The 24,935-nt window shown below is 42.5% G+C and overlaps 3 protein-coding genes across 3 annotated transcripts; 1 reads left to right on the plus strand and 2 right to left on the minus strand.

Moving 5' to 3' along the window:
* Positions 1–240: 240 nt before the first annotated feature.
* Positions 241–6,835, minus strand: bpifcl (BPI fold containing family C, like). The gene is made up of 16 exons (XM_070839489.1): positions 6,768–6,835; positions 6,536–6,667; positions 6,246–6,351; positions 5,882–6,013; positions 4,837–4,992; positions 4,687–4,750; positions 4,266–4,326; positions 4,022–4,113; positions 3,576–3,752; positions 3,345–3,404; positions 2,234–2,401; positions 1,622–1,689; positions 1,497–1,539; positions 1,358–1,418; positions 695–771; positions 241–610 (listed from the first exon to the last, which is right to left on the minus strand). Exons 2-16 carry the CDS (start codon positions 6,639–6,641, stop codon positions 554–556), a joined length of 1,428 nt encoding a protein of 475 aa, XP_070695590.1. The 5' UTR covers positions 6,642–6,667; positions 6,768–6,835; the 3' UTR covers positions 241–553.
* Positions 6,836–8,476: 1,641 nt separating this feature from the next.
* Positions 8,477–10,799, minus strand: LOC139210302 (vesicular inhibitory amino acid transporter-like). The gene is made up of 2 exons (XM_070840324.1): positions 10,419–10,799; positions 8,477–9,664 (listed from the first exon to the last, which is right to left on the minus strand). Exons 1-2 carry the CDS (start codon positions 10,797–10,799, stop codon positions 8,477–8,479), a joined length of 1,569 nt encoding a protein of 522 aa, XP_070696425.1.
* An 8,394-nt stretch (positions 10,800–19,193) lies between these two features.
* Positions 19,194–24,047, plus strand: actr5 (actin related protein 5). Its single transcript, XM_070839840.1, has 9 exons — positions 19,194–19,577; positions 20,258–20,496; positions 20,642–20,811; positions 21,019–21,236; positions 21,387–21,551; positions 21,954–22,058; positions 22,284–22,423; positions 22,552–22,684; positions 23,533–24,047. The coding sequence occupies exons 1-9, from the start codon at positions 19,194–19,196 to the stop codon at positions 23,863–23,865; spliced, it is 1,887 nt and encodes a 628-aa protein (XP_070695941.1). The 3' UTR covers positions 23,866–24,047.
* Positions 24,048–24,935: the final 888 nt, after the last annotated feature.

Consider the following 24,935-nt stretch of genomic DNA (forward strand, 5'->3'; position numbering starts at 1 on the left):
AATCAGGTCCCCCTATAACTGTCTAAGATAAGTCCTCTTCCCCTCCATCTCTTTGGATTTTTATATATTTGCGTATATATTTTTTTAAATGTAATCCTTCTAGCAGTAGTATAAATAGTGGCACGCAGCGTGCTGAGATTTTTTTTTTTTTTAAATAAAAAAAGAAAAGTCCTACAGCCATTTACTCAGCTACGTCTTACCACCTTTATATTAATGAGACAGTTTGAATGCATTTAAAAATATATTTAATTTTCATACAGCATTTTGTGTAAAAAGATGAGATTTTAGCCTGCAAACCTCCACATTCATAAACATGTTGAACTGCAGAACCACTGTGGGTTTGTGAAGATCATGAAAACAGAAATACTGATTATGTTCTGTGAAGCGATGCTTGGTGATTTACAGTCCAGACTGGGGCAGATGTTGCTTTTAGCTTTTAAACACACTGGTGCTTTTGTCATATATCAATAAATCCAGTTTGTTTGCCGGGTTAAGTTTGAGAATATGAAGTGAGAAGCAGCAGAAGAGCGTCCACGTTAAACAGTCCAGTTTGTCAGTTGAAGATGTCTGCCAGAAACACCTGAGCATCTGAGGACATGGCTATGAATCCCTGTTAGGAATAAAGACAACAGTCAGCCTGACGACAGTCTTTGCTCCTCTACAAGTCAAACATACATGTTTTACCAACACCGACCTCCTCCACCTGCAGAACTGTGTTGACCAGCTGTGCTTGTTTCATTCGGGGTAAAGCCACACCATCTCCCAGTTTCTCTGAAGCAGAAAAGTACATCTCAACATCATCTTATCTTATCTTCATCTTGTTACCTTCCTGTATCTCATAAATCAAGCCTGAAGACAGGTCTGTTTCATTGAATCAAATTCTTTTATTCATCTGCTGCACTGCATTGTAACTTTAATTAGAGTAATTTAATACCTCTTATTTCATTTTCTATTGTCTCTGCTATTTCATCATATTTAAATGTCCTTTTATAGTGTATCTCTTCTGCACATTATCAATGATTTTAATGTTTTATGTGAGGCACTTTGAATAGCTTTTTTGTTGAAATCTGCTGTACAAATTCCACTTGCTTTGCCTTATTCTGTGGTCATATGCTGAAGGAAAAATGCTTTGTATGTTGCTCTACTTTACTGTTAAGGTTGGTATTATTTTTCTAGAAAAACTTCCAAAGGGTGGAAAAATAAAATGAGACACATTTCCTACTCTGCCAATTTGTCCAAATGTCCTCGAGCAGACAGATCTGTGTTTGGAGTACGACTATATATAAGATCCTAATCTTTCATTTTCTTACAGCCATGAAGTAAAAACTGAACACAAAAAGATGTAACTGAGACTCACCGTTCACTTTAATCATGACTGCCGTCGCTCCTATCTTCATGAATTGTTCTATAGCCTCAGTCTGCAAATAGAAACGTGTGATTCTTTACAGCTCTGTAATATAAATGATTATATATAAAAAGTGATGTAGTTTATGTACCTTAACTGGTCCCACTTCACTCCCCTGCAGCGTCACTGAGAGACTGTTTGAAGGAAAGCAGAATCATTACTTTAAGCTTGCGTTTGTGGACTCAGGTGTGTGTTTTAAAACACGGTGATGCTCACTTGTTCATCGCCATCGAGCCCTTCAGTCTTCCAGCAGCAATCCACACTTTACCGCTGAACTTTGAGTCCTGACAGACAGAAGATTGAATTACAGCTGAAGCCAATGATTATTTAAGATTAACCTGTGATTTGTATATACCTGTTTGTCTTGTATTTATGCTTGATAAAGGACTTAAAACTATTAATCAATAATCAAAATAGTTGTCCATTAACTTGATTAACTCATTCTTATACTGACAAATCCTTTTAGCTGTAGTTTATAGTATGTATCTACTATGAACCTTGTCCACAACACAGGAGACACAAACAGCTGCACGAGTTCATTTTGGCTGCAGTTTTGTTTGCTCAAATTATAATTTCTATTATTAGTAAAGTATTACTTTTCTGTGCTCCAAGTACCTCATGGGCTGCTCAGGATTGAGGCACAATTACAGCACCATGCTGTGAAGCAACAGGCTGTGAATGTACTGCTGTAAATATCCAAAGTATAACTGCTATGCTGTGTTGTTGATATAAAGAGAAGATAAAAGGAAAGAAAGAGGAAAAAGACACAAAACCTTGCATGGATTCACTCTGGGTTATGTTGACAGGCCAGAAAACAGAAGTACTCACAACATTGAGCTGGAACAGGGGGGTCTCGGTTGCATTTTTCTGGATGGCGGAGGCCTTGACTGTGCCCTGGACGCTCAGTCCAACAGCACCAGGCTGGAGGGAAAACAGTGGAACCTCTGTGGCATAAACCTGCAGATTCATCAGCAGATCTGGAAACATCTTGGGAAGCTGCAGAGAGGGAAAACAGTGGATGGTGAACATGGTGAATTCTGGGATATTTTGGCAACTTTAGGGACATGAAAAGGAAAATAGGATTAAGACAACAACTTTAAATTGATCATTTAAAATTAGATCCTCATGTTTTCTTGTCTGTGTTGGAATCTGATCCACTTTGTGATTTTATATCAAACAGACACATACTGTCTGCTATGTATTTTAACTGTCTATAAGGCTGTCATGTTGTATATGTTTATGAACATGTGTATCAGTGCTGTTTGCCAGAGTATACTTGGCAGTGTGAGTATAACTAACCTGGTGAGTGTGTTTATCAAAATGAGCCTTCGCCAGTCCAAGCTGAAGTTGTCCTCATAGAAAAACACGCCACTACTCTTTGTTTTCCTTGCAATCTTTTTCAAAGAGGCACATTTTTTCTAATTACTTGAGTTGGCTCCAACATTTCAACTTTTCATATCTTCCTGACTTCAGTTAAAAGAGGTCCCACATCTGTATACAGTGTTTGTATCCCCATGTCATGACTTCATATTGTGATTATGTGTGTCGGCATCACGTGAGCACGGCTGCCCTGTGACGTCCTTTTCACCTTGATGCTCTGGGTATCTCATTGCTCTCGGAAAAGAAAGTTCAAGAGCAGCTGAGGTAAAGAAAACTGAGGCTAAAAAATCTACTTATATATTTGCTGTGGCCTGACTCGGATATTTTTTGACATTAAAGACGTTCAGAAGATCAAACACTGCAGTGTGAATCACAATACCATCATGCAGTCTGGTTCTTCCCAAGCATTTTTAGAGAAATGCTCCTTTTAAAGGCTGTTTTCTTGACCTCATATCTGTGATACTACAGTAGGTGCATGCAGGCATAAAAACATCCATACAGTGAGTTAATTAAACACTTCAGTGTTGCCAAATGTAACCCAGATACAGGTGAAGCTTACCTGAGGAACGAAAGGCCCCATTGAGCTGGTATTTAGGTGCACAGGCAAGCTTGGAGGGATCTGAGATGAAGAAAGAACAATCTTTTAACCACAGACATCCTGATCAATGCGTTACATAAATGAATGGATTGTTCTGATGTAACAGCTGTCCGAGACCTTAAACCGAACTTAAACTGTCTATCTTTGGTCCTCTCCATCCGTCCGTCCATGCATCTTGTCAGGTGCTCTTACCATGCTGTCATTGATGAGGGCCTGAAACAGTCCGGCTGAGTAGTATCCATACAGGGCAGAGTTCAGGGTGAATTCAGACAGGCCCATTGACAACATGTAGCCCGGCTGCTCGGGCACGGTGAACGGCTGGGCCTTGAATGGAGGGTCTGAATGATTTTTAATACTGTAGAACTGTCCCTTTAAAGAAAGAGAGGTGTGGGATCAATCACAGCTATTGATCACTTATTTGTTGTTAGATTTTTTGCACAAGCACTCATTATAAATTATAGTTGCCAGACCATGTGGGACATACAGTATATCTACAGGTGTGTGCTTATATTATATTATTTTGAATATATATATAATATATTTTGAAGAACTGGCTGAAATGATGTGGCCAAAAGTCTGTGGACATCCACATTATGATAGTAGTTTACCTGAAACTACTCGTATGTGTGAATCTTTACCTTAAGACCCAGATTCAGACACGAAACGTTAACGACAGGTGAGCCGGTGAGAGGGAGGTCAAGAGTAACGTCTTGATTCACATCAAAGGACACTGATGAGACAAGAAATCATTTGAAGACTGAATTATTTTGTCCTGACTCTTATTCAACTGAAACGTAAAGTCACTGTTGGGTAACTGGTATCAAGGTGTACATTTCTTTGGTAATTATATGGTCTTTAAGAAGATGTAGCCTGCTGCAATACCATTCACGGCCTGTAGGTGGTGCTCCAGGTTTCCAATGGACTCCTCCACATAGGGGCAGATCTATGAGGAAACAAGACAAACATCCTGCAGTGCTCCCCACTGAAAATCCTTACAGAAGGTTTCACCTGAGTGTCATGTGATGATCATACAGACCAGCCTACACTTTGCTACTGTGCAAAATCCTGTGCAATACACACATGTATATATTTTATTTCTATATTTTCATAGTTGTAGTTTATATTTGTTATATCCCTTGTTTTTGCACTACTTCTGTTACTGACACTTTGTTTCTGCACCCTTTCTGTCTCCTCTGCTGCCGTAACAAGTGAATTTCCCCGGTGTGGGATAAATATAGTCTCTCTTGCGTCTTATCTCTTATCTTATCTTATATGTGTGACAAACACAAAGAGAAACACTCACTTTGTCCTCTATTACACCTCTGATACGCCCCTTAATGTGGTTCACAAAAATCTTGAAGATCCAACTGTTGACAAATGAAAATGCAGAGCTCATATCTTCATCATCAGTGTCGCCCCTCCCATCGCTCTCCCTCCCTCTGCTCTACCATACCTGGCTCCACCATGAAACTGTACGTCCACATCTCCAACATGAGCTTCACAGCTGACATCGGTGACGGACAGATGCCTGTCAGGATCTTCCCCCAGCCCCATTACAGACGTCACGTCCACTTTAAATATAGCCATGTCGAATGATCCCCTGTCATGTCTGAAAAAACACAGTACAAACAAAGCCAGTGCACGCTGGTGTTGGTCAGCATTCATTCATGCAACAGACACCTGCAGAGCCACACCAGGCCTCTGCAGTCTGTGTTTATGTAGCGTAAATAATAATCTTAATCATTAAAGCAATATATTCAGTTTTTATTCTTTGTTTTCCTTTCCTTGCACATTTAAATGGCAATGTATCATTATTGGCTCATTAGTTTGCTAACAATCCAAGCATTAGTGACCAAATAATAAATCTGGAGTCTGAAAAAAGTGAACTAATAATATTAATAATCATAGTCATGTGGTTCATAGACAGATTCCCGGTCACTTTCTTTATACTTTGATATAAATGGCATGTTAAAAAACATCTGAGTGGAGTACAGACTGCAGACCTCCACTAATATCCCCATTAATATCCCCAGTTAGCTGTAACTTTCACACTCAACATTTACTAACTAGATGAAAGTGTCTTCACACACTAATACTCAAAGTGATGTGATGACACTAAAGGGAAGATCAGGAGGTCACCAGTGTGACACTAAAGCACAGGACATAAAACAATGCAGCGTTGGAAACAGGAACATGAGACATTTCCTTTTCTAAAATGCCTCTGATGAACTAAAAACAAAAAAGGCTCTTTTGAACTTGAGCCTTAATGTCGCTTCCTCATTATGGATTCATTTCTCTTTCAACATTTCAAACTGAAGAGCAGAATTTACTCATTTAAATGATTTACATGTACATGCATCACTCTTTACATACACTTCTATAATGTGGTAAAAGTCTTGAGAAACCTGAGAAATGTCACCACAAACCGAGCAGCTGTGGGCCTACTGGCTTCACGATGGAGGCGTTTGCATGTAGGGCAGAGATTTGGGAAAACTCACATTAAGCCAAGGCGTGCCATCCACCCTCCGGTTACTGCAATATTGAAGCCTGAGACGGAGGTCTTGAATCCTGTGGCGTCCTGGTAGAACTGAACAGAGGGCTCTGGGAAGTCACACTTTGTTATGTTGATGCTAGTGCACATGTGGAGAGCAAAGACAGGGGTAAACAGGAGTGAGGGCACAGATCTGACTGATGTCAATAGGTCTAAAGACATAAATCATGGATATCCATATACTCTGCAAACGGTTTTCACACCATATAACAGGACAGCAACAGGATCAGGTATTCTTAAACCAGGAATGTAAACTTAGTGGCTAAGTTGGAAGCAAAAAAAAAAAAAAAAGACATTCAAGATCACCAAACCCTGTTAGTGTGTAGTGTAAGGTGCCAAACATGGTGTCACCGCTGATGTCAGGGAGGGTGACGAGCTCCAACTTGTCCTGAATCCATCCTGCACCGACATGTTTTCCTGGGACAAACAGCACATGTATGAAGTTTTATTTATAAAAAAAAAAAAAAAGTCACAGATGAATTCTGTCTTTCCAGTTTGTTGGGGTTCTTTGAGAAAAGCTCCTGCTGCTACAACGCGACCCAATGCGCTGTGAAGTCATTCATCTGTGTTTAAATGAAGTGATTGACTGACACTGCCTTACCGTACTGAAGTCCCTTGTTGTTCAGGATGAGCTGTATTGCAGGATTTTCTCCACAGGTGTCAGCGACGAGGAACAGCAGCAGCACCACTATCCCGGATGGCAGCATGTTCTCCTGCGGTGTTTAAACAGCTGCTGCACAGTCCAAGAACCATTTTTAACATGAAACATCAATCCTAAAAAAATCAAATGTGCTATTCAGGGCGGACCTGTTGGGTGATATTACGTCGCATACCCGAATTCCTGCAGAATTAAATGTGTTTGCCGAGTTTAAAGCCAGTTCCTGGTGTTCACCGTTTACTCTGACTTTCAGTCAGTCAGCTTTTTTCTTCCTCATTTACTGAGAAGTGAAACTGACACTAGACAGGGAGGGGGCTGCTGCACTGCTGTGTGTGTGTGTGTGTGTGTGTGTGTGTGTGTGTGTGTGTGTGTGTGTGTGAAAATCAGTTCTGTAAGAGCTAAACAGTGGAAAGAAATATTCATACACATTTATATGAATAAAGCACAATGGCAATGATCAGTGTTTTTGAAGGAGGGCTCATCTAAGTCCATCTTTATCAGAAACGTTTTGAACATCCTCCTTTTTAGAATAAGAGCCTGGTCATGGTCGACTAACATGTAACATTTGATGTAAATGATCTCCTGCTGAGTTTTATATTCTGCTTTATAGTCTGTAATATTTTAGCCAAGCAACCACTGGCTTTTAACATTTCTAAAAAAAAACTACAAAAAAGTGATGTGAAATCTCGGCTAAAAATACTGTGATCCTGTTTTGTGTTTTCTCAAATCAGAGGTGAGTTGGTTTGAAGGTGCCAATCTGGTTTACAGTCTGGTTTACAGTCTGGTTTGGAGGCTTCTGCATCCTGTCAGATATCATTTAAACCTTCAAGTCTACCTGCATGCCATCAGACATGCATCATAGCTGCAAACCACAGTCTTGTCTTGAATGTTATTTAAAGAAAGAGGAAGCCTGATCGACCTTTTTGAAGAGGAAGAGCAACAGATAAAAAATTGAAATCAAAGAGAAAGTAAAAAAGTTGTATCTACAGTACAAGGAAACATTAGAATCACCAGCCATAAAATATTTGATTTATTTATCTCTTAATTCAACAAATAGGCTACTCTTTGTCTCACACACCATGATAAGTTCCATTAAATCACAATTAACAAGTTCAATAGGAAGAGAATATTAGCAGACAGACATTGTTTTCATATAACACAATTAGGACCCACTTGCTTGCACTTTGAGTTCACTTTTCATCCAGAATGACACTTGAAACACCAAGAAAACAAACGAGCCAATGAGGACTACTATAGGCATAAGATGGAAAATAAAACACAAAACGAAACAAACTGAAAAAAAGAATAATTCTGTTCAAACAACTACACATAAGTTATTCGTGGTTTATTATAATTCAAAGAGCACCATCTGATCTGATGGGTGCCTTGGTCTCATATTTTCTCTTCAGTGGGATTAATGGTATATCTAGCAGCTCAAAAACCAATAATAACATATTCACTCCATTGTTTTTCACATATTTCATTCCCCGGATATAAACACGTACACACTCACAGTTAGACCCATGGCGGACATTTTCACTGGATCTTTGACAAGTTTGCATGAAGACTGATACCTGGACAGGCGAGTTAATGCCCGCATGTTTAATCGCCCCCTGTCATGCGGAGGTTGTGTTCCTCTGTCCAGTTAATAAAACATGTTTTCTGGAATGAGTAGACTACTTTACACTATGATTGTAGAGTTTATTATTGCACATTATCACGAAGGCAAAATAAAAAGATGTACATTTCACATAAACAATCCTCCTGACGAGCTTCTATGTCAAGTGGTCAACATGATGTTTTGATAAGGTCTGAGTCATGACAGCCTGCAGGAGTGCGGCATTTCAGGACATCGCCATTCAATAAAGGTCATCTCTGCAGCTCTCAGTCGTGGATATTGTACTTGAACGCCTCTATGAGACCTTCAATAGAGTGAATGAAGCCAGATATGGCGCATATGCCTCCAATAACGAAAATGGCAACGTCGAAGAAGACGTGGTGCCACAGCAGATTCCTCCACTGCAGCTTCAGGTGGAAGAGGCTCGGCAGGAGGAAGCACAGGCCGGCGCCGGTGAGGCTCCCAGTTAAACCCATAAGGAGGGCGAAATGGGGGACGAAGACGGCCATGAGCAGGGTGAAGACTACCAGGGCGATCCGGAGGCCCAGACCCCAGGATTTCAACTGCCCGTTGGGGCCGTAGCAGTCTGGGAAGATGGCTCTGCCGCCGTCCTGGAAAAAGGATTTCTCCAGGACCTCGACTGCGGCAAAGAACGGCAGCGGGTAGGACAACAGCGCCTTGGCCACGAGGAAGAGGTTCACCACAGCCCGGATGGTTGAAGGCAGGTTATCCGTGATGACCTCTTTGGTGGCGTCTGCCCAAGTCAAGTAGGCCACCAGGGCGAAGAGGCCCTTGAGGACGCAGGCTGCGATGTGAGACCACTCCATCATGCAGTGGAACTCGCTGGGCTTCTGCATGTTTCCCTCCAGGGAGGGGAGGAAGATCTGGGAGGTGTAGCTGAACACGATGATGCCGATCGAAATGGGGAATTTCTTCACATCGATATAAAACTTGACCTTCTCCCAGGCCCACTCGCGCGCCCTGGAGAGGCAGTAGGCGATCACGAGGACGTTGATGATGCAGTGCGCCACAGTGCACAGCAGGCTGAACTTGGACACGGCCTTGAGGTTCTTCAGGAACGCGCACGGCAGGAGCGCGACCGTGGCCACCACGGACCAGGCTTTCTGGGAGACGGGGAACCCCGGGAAGCTGTTGTACATCAGGTTGCCGCTGACCACCACGTAAAGAATACAGGTCATGACCAGCTCGATAATCTGAGCCACGTTCACCACGTGCCCCCCCAGCGCCGGGAAGCGGGGCATGCAGCAGGCATTGGCGATGTCCACGTAGGAGTCCCTCACGCGCACTTTTATGCCGTCCTCGTTCTCCTCGTACAGACACGCGATGAGGATTTTTCCGGTGTAGCAGCACACCACAGCCGCGAAGATAATGAGGAAGAGACCGAGGTATCCGCCGTGGAGGATGGCGTACGGCAGGCCGAGGACGAACATGCCCTGCAGACAGAGAAGCGCAGATGAGTGGTAATGGACGAGGCCCACATCGCAGTGACAGGCCGAGCCAGCCCAGGCATGCGATGACTGGCTCACACAGCTCACATCTTACATAATAACAGTGACAAATAAAAATCACATTGTGTGCATTAAAATAACAAGGCACGGGAGAAAATGTGTAATTCATCGCAGCTGATTCATTTCCGATGTCTGCATCACACAGTTGTTTTCTCATTCGTGCTCGCCCTGGAAGAACCAGGCCTTTCCATCGGCTGCACGCTGCATTGAATTAAAGGCTTTAAAAAAAACGACCATTTAAAAACGAATTTTCAAATTCATTTTAATTCAATTTCAATTTGATGGAGACGCCGATAAGCACGTGGGTGCCATTCAGCCTCGGGGCTATCGAAGTCAAACAGGCCCTGCCTGCAGCTCCACTGATAAAAAGATTTGAATAAATAAATTCTAAAACCCAATCACTGCTCTGAATTCACCCACAAACCGTGAATTAAATGTTAAATTGAAGCCTGCACTTATTTATTATAATTTAGCACTTCAATCAGGCTGCATTTAACGAAAAAATCATTTTAATCTACTTTAATCTGCTTTATTCTGATGTGTGGAATTTTCCCCACATCACTCTCTTTCTGCTTGCATAAATCTTTAAAATCAAAAAATGAAAATCTTCAAGGTGACTTTTTGTCCAGCTGCAGGCCCGATCCATGCAGCATGTGCTCTTTTTTAGTGGTGGTGGTACCTGGATGGCGTTGGTGACGTTCCAGCCCGCCTCCCATGTGGTGATTCTGGGTTTATCCTCCTCCAGAGAGCCTGCCGTCTTCAGGGACGAGGGCCTCCGGCCGGTGCCGTCCCTCTGGTAGTGGCTGTCTCCCTCCAGCCCCCCCTCTCCCTCTACGGTTCCCCCCTCGTCTTCTCCCTGAAGGACGTCCATCTGCATCCCTTGCCTGTAGTCATAGTCCAAGTCGTCGCACTCGGCGAATCCCAAGCCCTCCTCGTCCGTCGCGGCCTGGAAGCCCAGCCGGGCGAACACCCCGCTGACCTTGGCCTGAGATTTGTTGGACACCGTGTGGGCCGCATTGGTCAGCTTGTTGGTGAGCTTGTGTCGTATTAAGTGAGCCATCTTTATCCGAATAAAATGCGTTCTTCAGCTGGAAGTGATATTACCGAGTAAAAAGCAGAGAGGCAGGTGCATGCAGGGTGATGTATTTGCTTGTTGATCTGCTACTGTAAATTCATGCCTGTTGCCTCTTAGATGTGTCTGTGAGCTGACCAGCCCTCTGACGGCAGCCTACCCGTTTCCTCAGCCGCTTTTCCTCACTTGCTCATCCATAGTACCCCCTCAGAAACACCCCGAACCCTCCGTGGTATCTGCCCCCGCGAAGAAACGGCCCTAAACACAGGCGAAAACCAAAATATGTCCTCATTTGTCGTTAAAAAAGACAATTTAGCATTTTTTTTTGAAGCAGTTTTTCCGAGCGGGTCTCAGCTGGGGGTCCGGGTGGTGACGGCACGAGCGATGGAATCTCTGAGTGCGTCACCAAAGGAGAGGAGAGAGCGCGAGGAGCGCGCACGTGTCCGCTTAGAATGTCAGAGAGAGAGAGAGAGAGATGGAGAGGAGAGAGAGAGAGAGAGAGAGAGAGAGGGAGAGGGAGCGAGAGGGAGAGGAGACAGAGAGAGAGAGAGAGAGAGAGAGAGAGGGAGGGAGAGGGAGAGAGAGAGAGAGAGAGAGAGAGAGAGAGGGAGAGAGAGAGGGAGAGGGAGAGAGAGAGGGAGGGAGAGAGGGAGAGAGAGAGAGGGAGAGGGAGAGGAGAGAGAGAGAGAGGGAGAGAGAGAGAGGGAGAGGAGAGAGAGAGAGAGAAGGAGAGGGAGAGGAGAGAGAGAGAGGGAGAGAGGAGAGAGAGAGAGGGAGAGGGAGAGGAGAGAGAGAGAGAGAGAGGGGGAGACAGAGAAAGAGAGAGAGCGAGAGGAGAGAGAGACAGACAGACAGACAGACAGACAGGCAGACAGACAGGCAGACAGACAGACAGGCAGACAGACAGGCAGACAGAGGGGTTAACTCTCTGACTCTCTAAAGGCTCGTTACTGTCACAGTGGGACTCGGACGGATGAACGCGGAGCTCAAACTCTTCACCTGCTCCAACAGGTCCGCTGGTGCTGCCGTCAGCACTCAGTCTGAGTGTCCAACAGGAGCAGACCTGTGTACAGCTACTGACCTAAAATAAATCATCTTACACTGATCTGCAATCAGCTCCACATGTAAATGAAACATATAAAGTAGTACAAGGATTGGCCTATCTCTTTTTTTCGTTAGAAACAATTTCAACAGCTGACCTGCTCAGTTTTATTTTGCTTTATTTCGACATGAGAAATGAATCTTAAATGTATGAATATATCCTTAATATTCTGCTCTGAGAAGCGCAGTCACAGTCTCATCTCTTGGTTATTTTCTGTAAAGGCCTTAACTTTATCTTAGAAATGATGAAATTGTGTTTTTAAATCAGACACACGGCGTATTTGCTATCAGAATATATTTAAGGCATTTTCCAATCACGTTTTTTCATTATTATATTATATATTTATCAAAAAGACTATTCAGGTATTTCCATATAAAATCTAAAATCATTTAATTGTTCGTCTTCCTGTTTGAATTTCCCATGAATACACGCGTCTGCAGACTTTAGGTTTCCTGCTCATTTCACAGCTTGTCTCCAGATGAGCATGTTCAGCGGGCTGTGAACCGAAGCAACTCGTTGCTGATATGATGAACATCCTGCAGCTGGACCGCTGCAGAGCACCGACAGCACCACGGACAGCTCCTGCAACACACAGAGAAAGAAAAAACACACTCATCCTCACGTTTTTTTTTTCTTTCACACACAATTAAAGACAAAAAAAAAAGAGTCCGGCCATTTAACACAGCTGTATTAACTGTCGTCTTTTATTGGGATGCGTTTATTAAACATGCACAGAGGACAAAAAATCATAGGGTGGGTGGGGGGTTATTTCTTCTCCACCTCAGCTCTAATCCTCGGGAATACGAAGCACCTCGTCTTTGCCACCGTAATCTGCTGTGACACGGCTGAGCAAAACTGTCATCAAATTTTTGCAGCCTGCGTGCAGAAATGTGGCAGAAAGGCTTAAAAAAAAATCAAAGCATTTCTCTCAGTTATTCCAAAAAAAAAAACCCGAAACACTGCAAATGTCTGTTAATTAAGAACAGCAAACAAATTGAGATTTATTTTTTCTAACAGAATAAAATCATTGAGAGATGCGAGACAATATTTTACGAGAAGCTTTGTGAGACAAAAACGCAACACGGACGAGGAGGAGGTCTAAATTTAGAAAGCAGCCAGAGGACAGAGAAAGTTCCGCATATTTTCATGCTCGGCTTGGGCTGCTTTGCCAGCTGCTATTTGTGTTCAGGCCAACATAGTGTTTGTTAGTGAGTGTGTGTCATTCATGTCTGGGGGTATGTGTGTGTGTGTGTGTGTGTGTGTGTGTGTGTGTGTGTGTGTAGGGCAGTGAGGAAACAGGGAGAGTCCTTGAGGCATCTCTCCCTCCCCCATCACATGCACACGATCCTCGGGCAAACGCCGGGACACAGGATCGGCTGCAAATGTCACACACACACGCGCACACACACACACACACACACACACACACACACACACACACACACACGCTGCCTCACCCTAAATCTGCAAAAACGACACTGCTTCTACATCTGTGTAGAAATATAGAATAAAGCAGCATAGGTAAAAAATAATAATAATAATAATGCTGCAGAAACACAAAGCACGATCACACAAATAATTGCACGTGGAATATAATTGGGGAAAATACAGCAGGTCGCAATAAATTCTCTGCAGCACGATAGATGAATTTCTAAACCACTTCCTCGTGACAAAATGGATTTTCAGTGTGCTTTTTTCTTTGAAAGGGCTTTAAGATTGGTTGCTGGGGCGACCAATTTAGCTTCTAAGGCTACAAAGAGACGGATTAATTCAGGCTCGACGTGTGTGTGTGTGTGTGTGTGTGTGCGAGAGAGAGCGAGACAGCAAGATAGAGACACTCAGAGAGGGGAGCGTAGACCTGCAAACACAGTGAGAGTGTGTGTGTGTGTGTGTGTGTGTGTAGGCCTGAGATACGGAGGGGCTTATAGCCTCGTCTAACAGCCGTGCAGTGCTGACTGGAAGCAATAATCTCTGATAGTTACCATGGCCACAGTAATTGGACAGTGTGTGTGTGTGTGTGTGTGTGTGTGTGTGTGTGTGTGTGTGTGTGTTGAGATTTTACAGAAAAGAGATTTTTTTTTCAGCACAGGTTTGGATTTCTTTTGTGTCTGGAAGCCCAGATGGAAGAAAAAAAAAATTAAGATTAACATTTAAGACAATCCTAAACCTATAAAGAAAAAGGAAAATAATAGTCAGGTGTAACACTTGCCTCCACCAAGGGAGTGTAGATTTATTTTTTTGTGATAGAAAATCAAAATTCTCCACCCAGATGTACATCAGGAAATTATAATTTTCTGATGGTGTCCCTGGTGTTTGGAGAATAGCCAAACACTGTGAATATTAGGGCTTTGGACAAGGATGAATTGTAGAGAATGAGGCCACAGGTGAGTCAGACACCTGGCCACTGATTTATGGTCATTCAAATGTATCATGTTGTTGCTCCACCACCAATAGGTTAAACAGAATCTGATTAATACATGCACATGTCTGCTGAATTTGAAATGCCTGCAAATAAATCATTTTTTGTCACAGCAATGTTTTCATTTGTGACAAAAAAACACAAGGGTCAATTGGGAAATAAGTACGGCTGCATCCCATTTAGCTGCTTCAGTTTCAGGGTCCCGTTACTGTGCATATTGGCACACTGTTACACCGTCATGGCTTACTGGGACACTTGACTAGAGCAGAGCCATCAGTAATGCTTTTCTTACTGTTACAAATGTCTACTGTGAAAAAAGCTGACAGTGATGAGGAAACCAAGATGGCACAAACACAACCAAATGATTTTTTTTTTTTTCACGTCTCATTAGAATATGTTTCAGACACTTACCGTGGGATATGTGGTGAAGATTAGATAAAAAAGTGTAGGAGTGGTGAAAAACTATTTATTAAAAGAATAAAAATAAAAAGGTTAACATCTGTTATGGTGGAAATGGGCGTGGCCTCCACTAAATGATCAAAAGGACTTTTAATTAACCTCATAAAGAAGAGCAGGTCAAAGCAGCTATCATTATTCTCCCATGGGGTGCATTATCCCAGTACTGAATGGTGCCTTTTTTTAATACAACCTGTAAATTAACCTCAAAATCAGTATACTCAACTAATGTTATAGACTTTAGCATAAACACATAGTTTAAGTCATCCTTTACACCCCTGCTGTTGTGTCTTGGTTTTGTACAGGCTCAAAGAATCAACCCTCCAATGTCTTTCAAAGCAAGTAAAGATTATGCACATTAGTGTGTGCAGGAAAAGCCGAACAGGCCCGGCCTGCCTGGTCGCTGTAGCTGTGATTGGACAATTAGCTGGCATGGCTCCACCCAACGTCAACCTGACCAGAGGTCCAATCAACCAATCAGTTCTTGTTTTCTAAAGACAATAATGAATATATCGAAACAGACATCATATTCATCATATCCACTAAACAAGACATATTGCTAACATGAAATATACACACACACACACACACACACACACAAATACATTTGAATATTTGTTTTTTAGAAATATTCCTACCACACACACACACACACACACACACACATATGAAGGCATGAATAGTGACAGGTGCACAAACACATTAATCACTCCATGGCCCAAAAAGATCTGCTGGGCTTACAGGGCCAGAGAGTGAAGAGAGCGATAGTGACAGACTCTGTGTGTGTGTGTGTGTGTGTGTGTGTTTCTGTATGTGAGAGAAAGACAAAGAGATAGAGTGTATGTATGTGTACAGTGTCTCAAAGAGGAATAACGTGTGTGTGTGTGTGTGTGTGTGTGTGTGTGCAGGCGTGACAGGGTGTGGAGGAGAGTCATGGAGGTTGCAGGGGGTTTTGTCTGCAGTGTGGCTCTGATATATCAGAAGTGCTCAGAGTCAGGGTCATTACATAAACTGGGCTCTCTTCCTCCGTCCGTCATTCCTTCACTCACACACACACACACACACACACACACACACACATGCACAGATATTTCTTTTACTACCTCTTTTCTTTGTCTATTTCAGGCACGTCCACCTTCACAGGATAATTTGTTAATTCGCACAAATTTTGTACTGCAGTTATGGTTATTCCAAAAAATTTAATTGGTCTGGTTCTGACATCATAATGACATAAGACAGCTAAACATACAATGTAAACATAATCAGATTCTAGAATACATACTGATGTTATTACAACGGAATGGGAAGCATTCTGGAATGCTGTGAGTCATAATCATGACTGACAGATGTTTTTTCCCCCTCGGAGCGACAATATTCTCACTAAGAAATCAGTGAACATGTTTCTAAGTCAAAAAGAGAAGTGAAGAGATACTATAGAAATACTAAAAGGGCATAAATAAGGTTTAAAAAAAATCAAAAATGTTTTAATAAACAAAAAATAGGATAAGTAAATGATGTAATTAGTGCATTATCATTTAGAAATCCTAAATATACTGTGAATGCAGCATATTTAGGATTTCACATCACAGTCCATGTGAACTGCCCAAGAATAAAATCAAAATAAATAATTGAAAAAAGAAAAACTAAAGATGATTTAAGACACTATCATTCTACTGCTCATAAAAACTAAACGTGACTGACTCTATCTTTCTTTCCCCCTCCTTCCCCTCCCTGACAGTGGGAAACAACAGCTACTTTACTCCTCCACAAAATGGAGGCTGCTTGGCATCACGCGTGCCAGTCCCAGAGTGCTTGTAGCCTATTAGTTCCTCTGCGCCTCATCACCGCTGCTTGGATGACAAGCACAACAAGCAGAGGGCTGCGAGCATCGTGCACGGACAGCGACACAATGTCACGTCTTGCATCCTGGGAGGAATGGATGCCCAAGTCTGTGTGTGTGTGTGTGTTTAAGAGGAGAGATGGGGGTGTATTTGTATGAGTTTGTGACCGTATGTGCGTGCGTGTGTGTGGGTGGTTATATGCAGATATGTGTGTGTTTGTGTGCGTGTGTGTGTCTTACCAGTAGGTATGTAATGATGTGTGTGTGTGTGTGCGTGTGTGTTTGAGAGGGTGAGCTGACCCAGATCTGCTTATTAGCATCAGGAGGAGGGGGACGGCAGTCACTTAGAGCTTTGTGCCTGAGCAGTGAACTGTGCTTGTGCTTCAGTGGCACACCATCAAGCTTCATACAGTAGCACCCCTCCCACACACACACACACACACACACATGCACACTGTCCATCCTTCCTCCATTGCATTTTCCATGAAATAAATGCACTCAATCCAGAAAACACACTTTCTCTGCTGTTAAATTGCATATTCTTCTGTCTAAGACTCACAACAATGACAATATCATAAACCCAAATTAAATCAAATCAGGGATTAGAGCAGCAGAAATTAAATGTACCCAAATGTATAGGACATGCTGCCATATTTCAATATTGCAGAGTGAGTGAAACATTCAATCCTGAAAAAGACATTGTGAATGGCTGAACAATTATATCATTATATGTGACTATAAAAACATTCTTTATGTACAGAAATTACCAGTGCAAGTTTGTGTCCAATCTATTTTAATTATGGTATTTCAACCACAATATATTTTTATATATTCTGTTAAAAAAAGAAATAACAAATGCAGTTGGTGCCTGATTCACAGAAATGAGGTCACATAAAGAATTTAAAACTTCTGTGATGTGAAAATAATGTAGGTTAACTTTTCCTTAAATACATAGTAAAGGTTAATTAATGGATTGGTGAGTGAGGGTATGAATGAAATCCTGCAGTGACAGTCATTCATCTACCTATTTATGGAAATTGTTCCAGTGACAACAGAAAGGGAGAGCCACATGGGTAAAAGTTCACACAATTCAGGATGTGAGATTTCCCCACATGTACGTGTTTTTATTGCCTGAATGTTTCTGAACTGAAGCCAGCTGGGACGTACAGTCGCTCTCATGTGCAGGTGTCCCACATCACCAGCTGAGGCTTCACTCGGTCAACTGAGAGTAACAGGATGGCAGACAGAAAGAGATGAGGGATCTCAGGGCCTGAGGGAAAACATGTCTCTTCACACGGTTTAAACGTAGCGTCAAACTGGGATCATCCAATATTAGCGAATATATTCAGTTCAGCCCAAATCTGAGGTGATGAGTGACGATAAAGAAATGACAGTAAGACTTAAAACAGCTCTTTTAGTTTGGTTACATATAGGAAATGGCTGCGTAAATACATTTTAGAACATCATCATTCCAGCAGAGGAAAACTCTGAAGGCTCTGCTACAATTTAAAATCAAGCTCTTTGGGCTGAGGAACAAAGTGTGTGTTCACAAGCTAAACAATGAGTCAGTGAAATTTAAGAGGTACAGTCAAATTCCTAGCGTCTGTAAAAGGCTATTTCAATTTTCTACACAGCAGCAAAATTCTTGAAATATTTTATCAGGAGCTACACATTTATGATGCTTATATACAGTGTAACTTAAATAATAAACAGGCCCCATCCGAGAGTTTGCCAATAATCCACCAAGGATGAATCAATATGTCTGATCCTGCAGGAATTTATGCCAACATAGAGTGTAGTACGACCCCTGGTGGTCAAATATAGGCATATTTTTAAAAATCCAACATTTATTGTATATGTGGATACACACTGTATGAGTATCCAACCCAAAACAATTTATTTTGTATAGCCCAATATCACAACAGAGTTGTCTCACAGCGCTTTACAAAGTTCACTGAAATAAACAAGAAGTGTAAGCGAACAAACAGACTAGCGAACATTACACACTAAACAAAAATAATATTAAACAGCTAAAATGCTAAATAGCACCACTTTTGGTGTTATATATCTTTTAAGGTGCCACATAGCATCTTTGTCTAATGAAAACCTTTATTCAACCAAACTAAACTAAGCTGAAGAACCAGTAGAGAAACACCACTGTTTGTGTGCACTGATGAACAGAGAATGTTTAGCTGAAGATGAAAAAATAATTCATAAAATGTGGACAACTCGTGTCTGCCACATTTGGATTTGTAGATAGATAGATAGATAGATAGATAGATAGACAGATAGATAGATAGATAGATAGATAGATAGATAGATAGATAGATAGATAGATAGATAGATAGATAGATAGATTGCTGTTAAGTAAAAAAAAAAGCTGAAGTAAAATAAACAAAACCAGTAAATCCATTGAAACAGTAAAAACAAATCATTTTTAGTTTACTTGATTTTATTTTAGATTTATTCAGGATATTTTTATATTATTTGTTATCTAAAGCGGAACCTTAAGTGAGAGACTCAAGGCCTCCACACGGCTGATATTTACGGTGACGTATTTCCAAAATGGCCGCCAAACAGGAATCGGTCTACCAGATTTTCTCATTTCAGGACTGTAAAACATCTCCCGACCCGGTTTTTGAGCTCCCGGCCCAGTGTGGGAGCCCCGCAGCGACCCCGGTAGTGATAGATAACGGCTCCTTCCAGACCCGGGCCGGCTGGGCGGCCCCGGCCGCGGAGTTTGCCTCCCCGCGGCTGGTGTTCAGGTCGGTGGCGGCGCGCAGCAGAGGGGCCGCCCGGAGCGAGACCCAGATCGGTAACGACATCCCCAACCTGGAGCCGCTGCGGTGGCTGCTGAAGAGCCAGTTTGACCGGAACGTGGTGGTCAACTTCGAGATCCAGGAGCTGATCTTCGACTATGTGTTCACACACCTGGGCATCCCCTCAGAGGTCTGTGGGGACAGTCAGTGACACACACATCCCTGCTCTGTGCACTTATTTAGCAATGCCATTTATTTTTTAGACACAGACATAATTCCCAGTTATTAGTAAAATGTATTCGTGAAGATCATATTAAAGTCATTAATTGTTTACTCTATATTATGTCAGAAAATAGTTTTAAAACTATGCCCATCACAGTTTCCCAGAACCTAATGTCTTTCAAAAAAGAGTGGGAAAATTACATGTTTGTTAAAAGGCTATTTGGCATATTGTTGATTCCATCTCTACACTTATGAATAAATGCACAAAAAACAAAGCGCAATGAAATACAGAAAGTGCACACAAAACATAAAAGTACGTTAAAATACCATTAATGATAGACTGTGTTACTGTTGAAAGGAAAGCCACCATATTTTTAATTGGAGAAGCCAAAATGCCTGAGCAATCATGATAATACTAAAAAAATCTGTAAATATATGAACTCATACTAAGAATACAAAAACGATATTTTAGGGGGCAAAGGGTTTTGTGTCTGTAGCCACCACAGGAATCATCATTAAATGTTTTTTAGGCATCACTGTAATGCAGACTGGTATTATTTTGCCATTTCTGTTTAATATGCAGCATCAAACTAACTCATCACGATAACCAGATGGTCAGTCAGTATTACTTTCCCCATGCCACTGCAGGGCAGCGTGACACACCCCGTTGTGCTGACAGAGGCGCCCTGCAACCCGCTGCACTGTCGGCAGATGATGTCAGAGTTGCTGTTCGAGTGCTACCGCGTCCCGTACGTCTCCTACGGCGTGGACAGCTTGTACAGTTTCTACCACAATAACCTTCAGAGGAACATTCAGCCACCGCACACGGGCATCGTTCTGTCCTCAGGATACCACTGTTCACACATCCTGCCGGTCATCAACGGCAGGTGAGCATTCACAGCTGCTTCTGTGCTGTATTTACTCTTCGAAGTTCATTTCATACAATCTTACTTGCATTATATCTCTGTGTGACTCCCTTTTGTGCACAGTTTGTTCTATAGAGTCTAACATTAAAATGGTGTTTGATTTGAGGTTCGATGCAGTGAACTGTAAGCGTGTGAACGTGGCTGGGAGTCAGGCAGCGTCCTACCTGCAGCGCCTCCTCCAGCTCAAGTACCCTGGCCACGTTGCCGCCATCACACTCAGCCGTGTGGAGGAGCTGCTGCACGAACACAGTTACACCGCTGTGGATTATCATGAAGGTGTAGTACGTCAGTGCAAACAAATATACACTATATTGGTTTACGTAGAGCTTCTCTGGGCACGTTGAATATATCAAACATGAACAGCCTGCCACACAGCTTGTGGCAGGTGGTCCTAGACTGAAAGAGCTACAGCAGCATGGAGATGTATTCAGATCCCTTCTTCTTAACTTACTTTCCATTCCCTCTATATTGTGTTCTCCACAGAGCTGGAAAAGTGGCGCAGCCCAGAGTTTTATGAGCGGGAGGTTCACCGTATGCAGCTTCCCTTTTCCGGGAAGGCACCGGGCGGCTGTGTGAGCGTGGAGGAGAGGCAGGAGAGGCGAGCTCAGCAGCTGCGACGGCTTCAGGAGATCAACGCTCGCCGACGGGAGGAAAAGCTCCTGCAGGACCAAGAGCGGCTAGACAGACTTCTGTCTGTACAGGTAAGGGACCTATTATACCAGTTTATTCTATATATAAATGGCATTTATATGTGCAAGTATATGATATACAGTAGGAAAGAGGCCCAAAGAAGCTCTGACCACATTTCTGATTGGATGTCTGATGTGACCGTGGAGTTTTAATGTGTGCAGGAGCTGCTGGAGGACGGCCTGGTGGATCAGTTTCATAAGAGCCTGGTGGAGCTCAACATGGACTCGGCCGAGGAGCTGCAGTCGTACATCAACAAGCTGCAGCTGGCTGTGGAGCAGGGCAGACAGAAACTGCTGCACAGCGACGGAGCAGAGGGAAAGATGGAGGTGTGTGTTACTTCACCAAATAAAAGGAACACAGAGTTGGGAAACCTAATTAGTTATGGTTTTAGTAGTTTATATTAGGCAACCCAAAGAAACAAATGAACAGTGGTGAAGTTAAAAACAAAAAATACATGCTCTAGTATTTTATTAATGAACGCTAGAACTTGGCTATAAGTTCGGTATATACGTCAGTTTAGTAACAGGGAAGCAAAGTTGTCAAACTAAACTGTATTCTCCACAAAACTAATGGCAGTAGCTGATCAACTTAGGAGCCACTAATTAATGAGGTCTTCTTGCCATTATTGCAAATGTGCTGCGGGGCTCTACAGGATCCGCTCTTGTTTGCTGCAGCCGATCTGCTGTAGCTGACATGAAGCCTGAGGCTGTTCTGTTGCTCTCTGCCAGGTGTCTGAGCTGGAGCAGCCGATGGACGAGGGAGACGGAGTGGCGCTGATGGATCCTGACTTCCCCGAGGACACGCTGCCAGAAAAACCTACTAATGTGGTTCAGGTAGTGGCACGCTGGAGACACTGGAACACCCCAGACTGATATTTAGATCCTCATTAAACCTGTGCAGGCAATTATCTGCCAGTGTAATATGTGGCGGGATGCGTGAGAAAACTTTTTGTCCTGTGTCATGCTTTTCTAATGAAACTAGCTAACTTTGCCCACAAGCAGAAACGTTTTGTGTCACACATTATTGTCAGCGAAGAATAACTGTGATCTTGTCTCCAGCCTGTGTTCAACATGGCGGAGTACCACCAGCTGTTTGTAGGGACGGAGCGTCTGCGGTGTCCGGAGATCCTGTTCCAGCCATCGCCGACCGGAGAGGACCAGATGGGACTGATGGAGACGCTGCAGTACGTCCTGGCCAGGTAAAGAAAGGCAAACATGCATATGAATCACTTTTAGCATCTTAAACATTTCATTCATATTAACTTTAGTTGTTGTCGTAGTAGAAAATGAAATGTGAGACTCACGAATCAGTGTCTCTCATGTGCAGGTACACTCCGGAGCAGCAGGGGGCGCTGGTGAGCAATGTGTTCCTGACAGGGGGGAACATGCAGTACCCGGGGATGAAGGAGAGGGTGGAGAGAGAACTGCTGGCTATGAGGCCTTTCCAGTCACACTTTAAGGTACAAGGGCCTACATCCTGTTTAAAATATCATGAATTTCATTAATCATCACACACTGACTGGAGAGCCAAACCAGAGCACAGAACATAAATGATCCATTATTGTTCCTAAATGACGTGGATGTTATTCCACAATGACTCAGCTATTCAGCCACAGTTCGTTAAAACTGTAGATCCATATGTAGTACATATACTGTTTTACATGTAAGAGAGAGAGAATAAGAGGAATGAAAAGGAAGTGAAGTAAAAAGACCTCAGATGGTGGTTTAGATCAGTGGCTTTTAAACTGGAGTCTGGAGATCTCCGAAAGTCCTTCAGTGGGTTCCAGGGAGCCCCCAGAAATTTGTAGAATATTTTAATTTCACTGTTATTTAATTGACTAGAAGTTCGTCCAGTGAGTGAATATATAAGAACAACTGTTCTGCTCGTAGGTTTCACACTCTTCACTGTTATGACAGTTATGAAATAACTTAATCTCATCAGACAGAGATCCCTTAGATGTTTTATCAAATATAGGTCCATGGCCTGAGCCAGAAATAGGCCCAAACCAACACTAAAATGAAAATGCTTCTCTTAATAAATCTTGGAGTCATGAAAACACACACATCTCCTTTTGGAGATGGGAGGAATCAGGTGCAAAAAGTTTAAAGAGTTTATTGCCTTTTTCAGACACACCAACAAACAAACCAGAGTCAGTAATAGAATTAGACTTAACATCCTTCGTTGTCTCTATTTTATACTCAGTCATGTATAAATGGGTATTGATTTTGGGGTTCTCGATACCAAAAAGGTTGAGAACCACTGATGTAGATAATCCAGAACTATGACCTCTGACTGACTCCTTCCCAGGTGACGATGGCATCGCAGCTCGCCCTGGACGCCTGGCACGGAGCAAGAGACTGGGCCCTGACGCATCCCCCTGAAGGAGAGGGAGGAGCAGCGGAGGGATGGATCAGCCGACAGGAGTACGAGGAGAAAGGGGGCGAGTACCTGAGCGAGCACTGTGCCTCTAACGTCTTCATTCCCATGAAAATCGCCAAACCAGCTCCTGCTCGCCCCACTGAGCCCTCTGTTACCACACAGACCTCAACAGGTGTTTCTTCTGCCGTCACCACGGTTACGTCTGCCCTGGCATCCTCCTGTTCTTCCGCTGCAGCTGATGTTTCTATGGTTACCTCCTAAACTGGGGTCTCAGATGTCACGAGTCTCCGTCGTCCTGGTTTAGGCCTCCTGTGGCCTTCAGTGTGACTTTGTGACTGGAACTGCTGTGGAAACACAGTTTTGTTTTATTTTTGTTTCGCTCAGATCATTCATATTGAAATGGTCGCCTAATTAATGATCTTAAAAGGTCTGGTGGAAATATTGAATGTATTACTTTGTAAATACATAGAATTTGTTATTTGTATGTTTTTTAAAAAAATATTTTCACTGATTAAAACAGCTGTTTGCTTTTTATTTAATAACAAGTTAAGAAGAAGTGTTTTTGTCTGACCAACAGTTCAAGTATCACCCTAATGATATTTAACTTACAGTGATATGAAACAAATTCTCACATTTAAGAAGCAGCAATTGGAGACAGTTTGATATTTTTGCTTGATAGGTCAAATTGGCCCAATAAGTCTAATCGTCCATTTTCTATCATCTGCCGACTGCCTGGAAGATTAGTTATTAATCTAAAAAATGATTGGCAATGATATAAATTATTATCACTTCATTCTGGATAATCCAAAAACATGCAGTCACATGAGGACAAATCTCAAATTACACCAGAGACGAGTGAGAAATATTGTTTTTGGTAGGTTTTTTCAATGAATGAATCCTTAGCTTGATGCTTTAATGATTCCACTCGTCATAACTGGCACAAAAAAACACGAGACCATTCTGTAAAGTTCAACTGTTTACTTTGACACAAAGTAATTTGTGGTGCAGAAAAATTGTCCTTTTCCAAAGAGGTCAAGAGACTGTGTGGCTCCACTCTTAACTTACCGGACTGTTCAACCACAAATACCACACCAACGACACAAATAAATGTAATAAATAAACAGAGGCAGCAGTCACAGTAATTTATTCCCAAATTTCCTGCAGTTTTGTTGAACCGACATACAGAACATATGATCAGGTGTTGCACTACAGTATCACACCACTAGATGGCGCAGAATAACTCAAAATTAGTTCTTTTTTCAGACCTTACAGCAGCAACTGAGCTCATGTTTTAATCAGCATATTCACTTCAATTCAATAGCAAATCTGTA

This window comes from Pempheris klunzingeri, chromosome 11 (genome assembly GCF_042242105.1).
Source record: "Pempheris klunzingeri isolate RE-2024b chromosome 11, fPemKlu1.hap1, whole genome shotgun sequence".
Taxonomy (NCBI): Eukaryota; Metazoa; Chordata; class Actinopteri; order Acropomatiformes; family Pempheridae; genus Pempheris; species Pempheris klunzingeri.